This window comes from Mus caroli, chromosome 12, assembly GCF_900094665.2.
Source record: "Mus caroli chromosome 12, CAROLI_EIJ_v1.1, whole genome shotgun sequence".
Classification (NCBI taxonomy): domain Eukaryota; kingdom Metazoa; phylum Chordata; class Mammalia; order Rodentia; family Muridae; genus Mus; species Mus caroli.
This window is the reverse complement of record NC_034581.1, coordinates 27880891-27891724: the sequence shown is the minus strand read 5'-3', so window position 1 is coordinate 27891724 and position 10834 is coordinate 27880891. Positions and strand designations below refer to the sequence as shown.

At 39.3% G+C, this 10834-nt stretch overlaps 1 protein-coding gene across 3 annotated transcripts in view; it reads left to right on the top strand.

Annotated features, from left to right (window-relative positions):
* The window catches only part of Cbll1 (Cbl proto-oncogene like 1), a 14627-nt gene extending 10963 nt beyond the window's left edge, over positions 1-3664 (top strand). For all 3 annotated transcript variants that reach the window (XM_021179607.2, XM_021179610.2, XM_021179609.2), the window contains exon 7: positions 1-3664. This exon is cut by the window's left edge and continues 65 nt beyond it. In XM_021179607.2, coding sequence (XP_021035266.1) covers positions 1-824 — 824 coding nt within the window. In that variant the 3' untranslated portion in view covers positions 825-3664.
* The last annotated feature ends 7170 nt before the right edge of the window (positions 3665-10834 follow it).

Sequence of the window (10834 nt, the reverse complement as noted above, 5' to 3'; positions counted from 1 at the left end):
ATCGGTTCATAATGCCACCAGACAAGCATCATATGAGCCATATTCCTCCAAAGCAGCACATCATGATGCCACCGCCTCCTCTGCAGCATGTGCCACATGAGCACTATAATCAGCCACATGAGGACATTCGTGCTCCTCCGGCAGAACTGTCCATGGCTCCACCTCCACCTCGGTCGGTCAGTCAGGAAACCTTTCGTATTTCAACAAGAAAACACAGCAATTTAATAACGGTCCCTATTCAGGATGACTCCAGTTCAGGTGCTAGAGAACCACCACCTCCTGCCCCAGCACCTGCTCATCACCATCCTGAATATCAGGGTCAGCCGGTGGTATCTCACCCTCATCATATTATGCCTCCACAGCAACATTACGCACCACCCCCACCCCCTCCACCACCAATAAGCCATCCAATGCCACACCCTCCCCAGGCTGCAGGNACTCCTCACTTGGTATATAGCCAAGCTCCACCTCCACCAATGACCTCTGCTCCACCCCCAATAACCCCTCCCCCTGGACATATTATTGCCCAGATGCCACCTTATATGAATCACCCTCCTCCAGGACCCCCTCCACCTCAGCATGGTGGTCCACCTGTAACTGCACCCCCTCCTCACCATTACAATCCTAACTCTTTACCCCAGTTTACTGAAGACCAAGGAACTCTGAGCCCTCCATTTACACAACCAGGAGGAATGAGTCCTGGTATATGGCCTGCACCAAGAGGGCCACCTCCTCCTCCACGAATGCAGGGCCCACCTTCTCAAACCCCACTACCTGGACCGCATCATCCAGATCAAACAAGATACAGACCGTATTACCAGTGATGATATGTTTTGAACTGAAGATATGACAAGGGAAAAAAAGATTAGTCAATCTTAACTGAGCTTTGACTGTGGAAGGAAAACTACCTCTTTTGAGGTAGCTGTAAACACAAGTCTTGTCTCTCAAAATGGTTTTAATCTGACTAGGATTGCTTTCAAGTACTATTCTGTAGTGCAGATAAATGGCTTGGTTGAGCACAATTCTATCTTAACTGTTACTTTGATCTGAGAAATTTTCCCAAAATGACGATTTGTAAAAAATTGAAAAAAAAATTCACTGTTCCACTTTGAGAAATACTGACTTTATTAAACCCAATGTTTAGTTTTCTTGTGATGCATTTTGTTAACCTGTGTAAAAGAATTAAATTTCAAAATGGTTGTAAAAATGCTATTTTTATGTGAATTTAAGTGCAGCCATATCATTTTTTAACCCATATTTTACCACTAATTTTCCAAGGTTAAAATCCTAAAAGTAAAAATCTACTAAATCGTTACCAGGCAGACTGTTAAATGTAGGGAATTATTCACACTTTCGGCACTGAAAGTTCAGAGTGTAGTCCTGTCGTGTGGTTCACTCGGATGCCTTCTCACAGCAGCTGCAGATCATCAGCGTTTCTGTAACTGTGCTTGGCTGGCTTGTCTCCAGGTAGTCTGTAATTTGGAAAACGACCTGCTCTACAGGCTCTAAGCTGCCAGTGAGTGCTGCTTTCATTGACACTTTTTCTGAGTGGTCAGAAAACTCACATAACTTGTCACACTTAAAGGTCTTAAGTTACATTATTTTATAGGACTGTTTAAAGTTGTTATTGGGTGAAATGTGTTCTCTGTTCACTGTCTTAACCTACATGTTTGGGGCTGACTCGGCTTTATTTAAATCTCCCTTTCTCAGTTTGATTCTGTGTTTTAGTGCGTAGTGTGTTCTTATTTATGGGATTATACCCTGCAGTTTGAATGATGTGGAGGAATCGGACTAATGTATTAGCACACGGTGTTCCTTGTAGCTTGTCACAAGCTAGCATGTACTCGGGTGTCGTGGCTGTGGGGAGCTTTTCCTCTAAGTTGAAAATTTAAAACTATCATTTCTTTTATTGGTAAAACAGTCAAAAATTGGAACAATTTACTGTCGAATCAATAGTAAAGACAACCAGATAATTTTGAATTGGACAGAAGAAAAGTCATGATTAGATTGTGAATTTCAGTGCCGTGTAAGGTGCCTTTAGAGTCAGTGTTTGCATTATAGGGGCTTGTTACAGTCCATTGGAGACGACCACTCAGTTTATGCATATTTCTAAGTCGGCATCCTTAGGATATTATTGTATATCCTTTGGATTGACTAAACTCTTGTGAAGCTTTTCTTCCCCTTTAAAATGGTGCATAATATAAACACGGTGTGTAGTGTGCAGATAACATTTATTAGATAGTTTGTAGTATATAAATTTAGAACATTGGTTTTTGACAAGGGGTATACTGATTGCTAATTAACCATTTTATTCTGTCAGGTACAGGAAAACATTCTCATGTTGGATGATCAGATGCAAAATCATTTCTGAACTTTCAGAAGAAATAATGTACATGGCCGTCCATCCTTGGCTGGCCAGAAATAACTAATGCAGTTTTTTCTTGAGCAAATAACTTTATTTTCACATGTAGCATTTTGAGAATCTGGTTTGCTCATGCACTATTTCTAGTGAGAAATTCTTGTTATTAGAAGCATGGACGTGAAATAGTGTGACATGTGGTGAGTGTTTCTATCATTACTGTAGGTACTTGGACTGGTGCAAACTTGATTCTTTTTCACGCCCCTGTTTAGGAGCTATTAAATATTACTGTTAAAATCCAAATAACCCCTTTCATGTAATTAGAAAATAGCCAGATTCATGGAAGAGCTTTTTTCCTATTTATGAGAAGCTCTTACGTTGAGATTTCCTGGGGTTAAGTGTGGTAAGAAACCACTTAGCCTGTATTTTGGACCAAAAAATCAGTATCATGAAAAAAAAAATCCCTCATTATGAGAATTCTTGTAGGCTTTAAAAAACAATGTAAAAACCATTATGCTGGGAGGCAGGCCAGATGAATGTTTTGTAATAGAATTTTAATTGTTAGACTTCAGTTCATCAGTTAATTGTTTGAATGAGGGTGGGTGGGTGGACAGATAACAAGATCATTATTAAGTGTTTCTGTTCTTAAGGAAAAAGATGTGAATCCCAGCACATTTCAGGGAAGCCTTCGAAGCTATCTATGATGGACATAAGTTTAAATGTATGTATGTTTCATTAATTGCTCTTAAGACTACTGAGGTGGCAGTTTAATTCTTTAAAACAATAAAATGGAAGCATAAATACTATTTTGCCTAGATGAGTCTTTAAACCTAATGATGACATATTTGGGAGACTGCAGAACTTTCCATGGTTCTACAGTAAAATTAGATTCACCTTTTAAACACATCAGCAAAAAGTTGGCTAGTGTATTTCTTTGGTATATTTGTTCAGAGTTTGTTTCAAATACTTTATCAGTATTTGGAGGAAGATCTGTTTTTAAGATGGTAAAGAGCTATACTCATTTTTCCCTGTAAAAGCTACTCTTTCAAAGCAGTGTAAATACTAGTCAGATATAATGGAAGTATAAAAAGATTATTTTTGCCATTCTTAAATAGTGGCTGTTTGCTGTGAGAGGCACACAGAATTGCTTAAAGGCACACGGGTTTTAGAAAAGGACCTTCCTCTCTGACTCAGCTAATTTAACATTGAAAGTACATGAAAATTGCAAGTACCTAAAACAAAAACGTTTCTCAGATTAGCCATCAAATGTATCAGACATTAAAGGAGGTTTTATACTAAAAAATATTCTGGTTGAAATAAATTTATTTTTATTTGCTGGCTTATAATTTGTTAAAATCTGGCCTAGGAAGTAAGCAGAATTTACTTATAATAGTTGTACAATCTAATAAAGCAGTACTGGACATATCAAGATTAGAGAGGAGTGCCATTCTGAAGCACCCCTAATAAAAACAGACTTAGCTTTAAAAATCTCAGTTTCTCCTCACTTATGCCTAAAGGACATACTAGTTTTCAAGTCTCATAGTCTCATCTCAGTTTTCAGACATAAATGATAGGATTGCAACACACATAGTACAGTTGAGTTGTCTCACACATGGGCAGGATCTTCCTATGGGAGATGCAATCTTCTAAAATGTTATGTGTCCTAAACATATCTTGTTTCCATTCTAAGTAGTAGGCACTGTCTGTTGTCCTGTTGCATTTAAGGTTATATTTTTTAAGCTGCCTTTAAAATTGTCCTTAATTTGCTTCCTTTCATATTTAAAAGCCATGCCCCCTTTTACTTCCAAAACCTTATTATTATTATTATTATTATTTAAATCATAGAAAAAAATATTAGGTAAAAGTTAAGATCCCCACCGCACCCCCCCCCCCAGGCTATCATGGTGGTCGGCTTCTCCTGATGAGTAGTTAACGTCTAATTTTACTTAGGACTCTTAACAGCTAAGTAGGCTCCGTTGTAGCGGCCCACCCGTTCTCATGCTATGATCAGGAATCTGCCTGTGAATGCTGAAAGTTCTGTTCCCCATGTGGTTCTTGAACAATCAATAAAGATGCCAGTGGCCAATGACTGGGCAGAAGAGGCAGGATTTCCAGGTTCCTGCAGTAGGCTAGGAGACCCAGGAGGGAAGGGTATTTGTCATGCTTCAGAGGGAAAGTCTAACCAGTTTTTTTCTAATTTTCCTACCCCTTTAGAGAATATCTCATTGCCCCTAATTAACACGAAGAAAGCTATGGAGAGTGGTCAGCCCAATTCCCTGGGTTTGGGCATCTGGTAATGGTTATTTTACAAATTATAGATAAGTTGTTATTTTAAAGGATAATTTGGAAATGGTCATAGTTTTGAACAGGGAAGAAATAGATGAGATAGATTACTAAATTTTATTCTTGAAAAAAACATTGTGTAGCCATAATCTTACATTGATAAAAAAAATCTTTGTAATTGATACAAAATTAAAGTTATAATTTCTTAAATCGGTACAGAAATTATATATTGATATAAAATTAAGGTTTTCAGATTGATAAAAATCTGTATATTGATACAAAATTTAAAATTAACATTGTTACTCTTAGGCATTATGCAACTTATTTAAGAATACAAGGCTGTGACTCAATCCTTCTAGTAGCTGCCTTACAAACTGTTCAGGATGATGAAGTAGTACAAGTTAGGGGCTAGACAGTAAACTCACGGTTATGTTAGCTTCTAATTCAATTATAATAAAGTGTTTTCAGTTTACTCAAACAGTAATGGCAAAGAGGAGCAGTTCAGAGATACTTTAGTCTTCAAAACCATCAGAAATCCACAGACTGTGACATTTAGTGTTATCTCTTTTGACTATGAGACCTGTTTGCTCTTGACAGCTTCCTGATCGATCATCTTTACCTCCAGGCAAGATTGCTTATTGTGGTAAGGTAGCCACTAGAAAGAAATTGCTTATATCATTTACAGACAATATACTGTCCAAAAAGGACAAATAGATGGGATAGTTGACTGCTAAGCTCTGCCAAGACAGAGTAAAAGCTAGTTCTTCATATTTCCTGCTTCACAAATTGTCTGCCAGATGGTTCTGGGCCAGAAGGCTGAAGACAGATGTTTCAATGTTATAAGAAATTAGGAGCTGTCCAGGTAGTCAGCTATCTCTATAGTTGTTTAAGTTTTGGAAGCTATGTTTGATGCTTCATTCATATATGAATGTGTATATACATGCACACACACACAGATAATATTTAATCTCAAGATTTCTGATGTGGTTGAAGACTAGTTATAGTCTCATAATCAAACTCAAGTTGTTTAACATTAAGAGAGAGGTTATAGGGGGGAGGGGAGGGGGCGGGAAAAAAAAAAAAAGGAGAGGTTATAGAGTGGAAGACATGGTTTTCAGGTGGTGTTACAGGCAAAAAAAAATTAAACATAATTCAGGGATAAAATTATAACAAAAATTATAATAATTATAATTTGATCTAAAGTATAATTTAATCTAAATTATAATTAAGTTAGGAGTGATGATAGAATACTTTATCTAATTGACAAATATGATGGTCTAGATATTGTATATCATACTTTGTAATTTACATGATTGTTAAAGTTTTGTTCAATTTATGTCTGAGAAGAGTTTTAATTGGACGGAAAAGGTAAGGTTAGGGAGTCATTCTGATGCTATGATCAAGAATCTGCCTGTGAACACTGAAGGTCCTGTTTCCCAGTTAGTTCTTGATCGAGCAATAAAGATGCAGTGGCCAATGGCTGAGCAGAAGAGGCAGGAATTCCAGGTTCCTGCAGGCAAGCTGGGAGACACAGGAGAGAGAGAACATGTCATGTGGAGAGAACCATCAGCCATGTGAGGTCTTGGGTGGAGAGGCCATTGGCCACTTCCCCTATTGGGCCTTGAGTAGCTGGTGGGAAATAAGAAACACAAGTAAGCTGGGGGAGGGCAGATTTCAGGTGCTGAGCAAGGAGAAGGTAACTGGGCAACTAAAGTTGAGGGCAGGTTTATTGTTGAGCAAGGAGTAAAGGGAAGGGCACACTAGCTGTGGGAGGCTTGGAAGAGCCTAGCCACTGAGCCACAAGGCTGGTTAAAAATGAGCCAACGTGTGTGTGTGTGTGTGTGTGTGTGTGTGTGTGTGTGTGTGTGTGTGTATGTGTGTCTTTCATCCAAGAAACCAGGGCTATGGCTGAGTGTGGTCCACCAAGAGCTTAAAGCAGAATAGTAGAAACTACACACAACCCTCCATGATCTAGAAAACATTCTAATCCCTGCTGAATGCATTTCATAAGCCATATTCATTAATTTTATATACCGAGCTATGTGGCACATAAAGGTTCATTTCTGGAAGTATTTACTCACTAGACAGTATTAAGCTCATGGGATGCACAGTCTTCAGAGACTACCAATTATAAGTATTAAATTATGTACCACGCCAGATGTGTGTCAGAATCCTGTGGGAAAGCCAGTTAGCACACCTGGGTAGGTTGTAACTCAGCAGTCATGGCATTGAAAAAACAGCATCTGAGCTAAGATTTTAAGTAGGTGGAAGTCATGTTGAGTGGGAGCAGAGTTTTACAAACTGCACAGTAAAGTAAAGGACTTCATGTGGGGTTTGGCTTGGCTCATTTTAGTAATAGATGAGTAGAATAAATGAAGGTGAGGTTCAGGGCAGGACTGGCTCATAACACTTGGCTAGCATTCACAAACTCATACTGTTTGGCCTCCAAGACTTGACAAAAAACTCAAGAAAAAGTTAATAGCAATAAGGACCTTATTCTAGTGACAAGAAAAGCCTTTGTGGCCTTCCAGATAGAGGAATAAGATGAGTGACCTACCTTTTGTGAAAGGATTAGGTATTCTGGCTGTATGTTAGGAAAGACTAGTGAGGCAAAGATTGAAGCAGAAACCAGTCAGGGTTTTAGTAATTATACTAGGGATGATGGCAGCATTGCAGGTATTAACAGGGTAACGTGAGGACGTGTGTATGTGTGTGTGTACAGAAAAGTAAATGCCTGCAGTGTTAGATGTGGGTACACATCTAACTTATAAAGTAGATATGGTCCCTGCTATTTAGCAGCTTATATTCTAAATCTTTTGATATATAAGTATTTGTTTTCAATACTTAGTGGTCAGGAAAAGTATTTCACCCTTAAAAATGAATTCCCAGGAATGGAGAGATGGCTCAGTTAAAGATCATTGGCTGCTCTTTCAGATGACTCAGGTTTGGTACCATAACCCAACTCCCAAGGGATCTGATGTCCTCTTCTGGCCTCTGTGTGCTCCAGGTGCACAGATGCACATGCAGCCAAAACACCCATACACATATTTTTTAAAAATATATATTACCAGATTATAAACAAAAGTAAAATTATAAAAATAACATAATTCATAATAGCTTTGCAGGCTGTGTTTATTTGTACAGTGCTAAATTAGTAATTATGGAACAAACGCATGTACCTATACTATTTCTGAGGTAGGTCCTACCCATAATCAGTTTTTAGAAATTTTAATTTTGGGGGGGAGTAATGTTTCCCAAAACTTTATAAAGTGTAGACTGTACAGTCAGATTGTCTGACAACTTCTGCAACAGTATCGCTTTCCCTCTTTGAATCTAGTTTGCTTTCCTAAATGTGAAGCTGAGCTGGGTAAGAGGAGGGTAGTACACTCTTACACTCCCAGTGCTTGGGAGATGAGGCAAGAAAATCAGGAGACGGAGGGCATCCTCAGCCACACAGTTCCAGTCCAGCCTAGGATGCAAGAGTCCTCATCTCTGCAAGTAAATAAACGGAACGGGGTTGTAGTTTAGAGGCAGTTTGTATGAGGGTCAGAACTCAGTCTCTGGCCCCAAGAATCTTCATTTGCTTAGATTTTTTGAGAATTAAAGGCTTCAGTGTTGAACAGATTCTAGTCGGGATTTCTTTGTCAGCTCTTTGTGGGCAGGTAGCTGTGAGGAGAGAAGCCCAGACTCGCTTGGTCTCTCCAGGGCTGAGCGGAATGGTGAGTGTCAGTGAATTGAGAAGAACCACATGAGGCCAGGAGTCTTATGGAAGCAGGAACTCGCTTTAATGTGGCAGCAATTTACTTATATAGACAGGGCAAGAAGGTGGGGATAGAAATATGGGGTGAGATGACGAGGGGTGTGGGATGATATCACGGGGCCTATAAGAAATTGATACATCAGCGGTAACTAGGCAGAGGCAGTCTCATTCAGGTCAGTAGGTAGTGCCTTTAATCCCAGCATTCGGGAGGCAGAGGCAGGCGGATTTCTGAGTTCGAGGCCAGCCTGGTCTACAAAGTGAGTTCCAGGATAGCCAGGGCTACACAGAGAAACCCTGTNGTCTCGAAAAACCAAAAAAAAAAAAAAAAAAAAAGAGTCATTCTCAAGTGGGAACGAATGACAGGTCTTGAAAATCGTGCCAGGCTCGGGTTTGTCCAAACCAAGGCCGAATAAGGCCCAACATTTCCTGACAGCTTTTTGTTTTGTTTTCTCCGGAGCACGGAGAATCGAGTTGTCAGTCACAGAGGAGAAAAGATGAAAAATCAGATCTGCAGGGAAGTTTCAACTTGATGAAATCCATGGAAATGCTTAAAAAACGGACCTCTCCCTTTCTTGGTTCATGCATTGTAGAGTCAAGCTCCAGCCCAAAACGTTTTCAAATGATATGATTTGCTGTTAGGCAACACTGTTTACCAATGCTAATTTATAAAATAATTATTAGGGAGGCCCAGGCCTCAGCTAATGTCTTCATTTGAGTAATGTATCTGCCCCCAGCTCTTTAGTCTCCCTTTTGATGTTGGTCTACTTTCCTTTCTGCCTCTACTAACATAGTATCTTAACCTCTCCCTGATCAGGGGTGAGATATCTGTGCTAATGTCAGCACTGGTTCTGGAGCAGACAAGTCGAGGTCCATAAATTTCTAGAGGAGAGAAGGAACAACTAAGAATGAGTTCCAGGGCAGGAGGGGTGGCTCAACAGGTAAGAGCACTGACTGCTCTTCTGAAGGTCCTGAGTTCAAATCCCAGCAACCACATGGTGGCTCCCAACCACCTGTAATGAGATCTGACACCCTCTTCTGGTGTATCTGAAGTTTAATAATAATAAATCTTTGGGCCTGAGCAAGCAGGGATTCTCAGAGTGGGTTTGACTTGAGCAAGCAGAGGTCCTAAATCAAAATTCAATTCCCAACAACCACATGAAGGCTTACAACCATCGGTACAGCTACAGTGTACTCATATACATAAAATAAATAATTTTAAGAGTGAGTTCCATGAGGCTGTTGAGATGTCAAGGTTAGCTGTGTTATATGATATAGGCATCAGATCTGAGCAGCCGTGTCTGCTCCTGGTGATTTCCCTAGCAAGAATGTAGGCAGCACCATTGCCTGGGATGATATTACCATTTGATGGGAACTTGAAGCTTTTGTGCAACATCCTGAGAGTTGCAGGCACACACATCTTAAAATAGCATACGCGTCCCATAAGGTGATCATGACTCTAAAGCTTAACAATAAAAAGTGCTGTTTCTATTGGTTTTCCTGTTTGTTGTTTTGTTTTGGTAAAGGCACTATTTAAATAACTTTATTCGGCATTTTTGTACTTTAAGTCTGAAAGATAAGCCTTTCTGGACCGTCTCAGGGAAGGATGGAATGATACTTTGACAGTAAGTGTTTAGAGGCCAGTCTAGAAAAATGGCACAGTTCTCTCTACCTATTCAATATAGTACTTGAAGCCCTAGCCAGAGCAATTTGACAACAAAAGAAGATCAAGGGGATACAAATTGGAAAAGATGAAGTAAAAATATCACTATTTGCAGATGCTATGATACATAAGTGTATTATGTATATATAAGTGACCCTAAAAATTCCACCAGAGAACTCCTAAACCTAATAAACAGCTTCAGTGCAGTAGCTGGATATAAAATTAACTCAAACAAATCAGTGGCCTTTCTCTACACAAAGGATAAACAGGCTGAGAAAGAANTTAGGGAAACAACACTCTTCTCAATAGTCACAAATAATATAAAATACCTCAGTGTGACTCTAACTAAGGAAGTGAAAGATCTGTATGATAAGAACTTCAAGTCTCTGAAGAAATAAATTGAAGAAGATCTCAGGAGATGGAAAAATCTCCCAAGCTCATGGATTGGCAGGATCAATATAGTAAAAATGGCTATCTTGTCAAAAGCAATCTACAGATTCAATGCAATCCTCATCAAAATTCAATTCTTCACTGAGCTACAAAGGGCAATTTGCAAATTCATTTGGAAAAACAAAAAACCTAGGATAGCAAAAACTATTCTCAACAATAAAAGAACCTCTGGTAGAATCAACCTGCCTGACCTCAAGCTGTACTACAGAGCAATTGTGATAAAATCTGCATGGTACTGGTACAACGACAGACAGGTAGATCAATGGAATAGAATTGAAGACCCAGAAATGAACCCACACACCTATGGTCACTTGATCTTTGA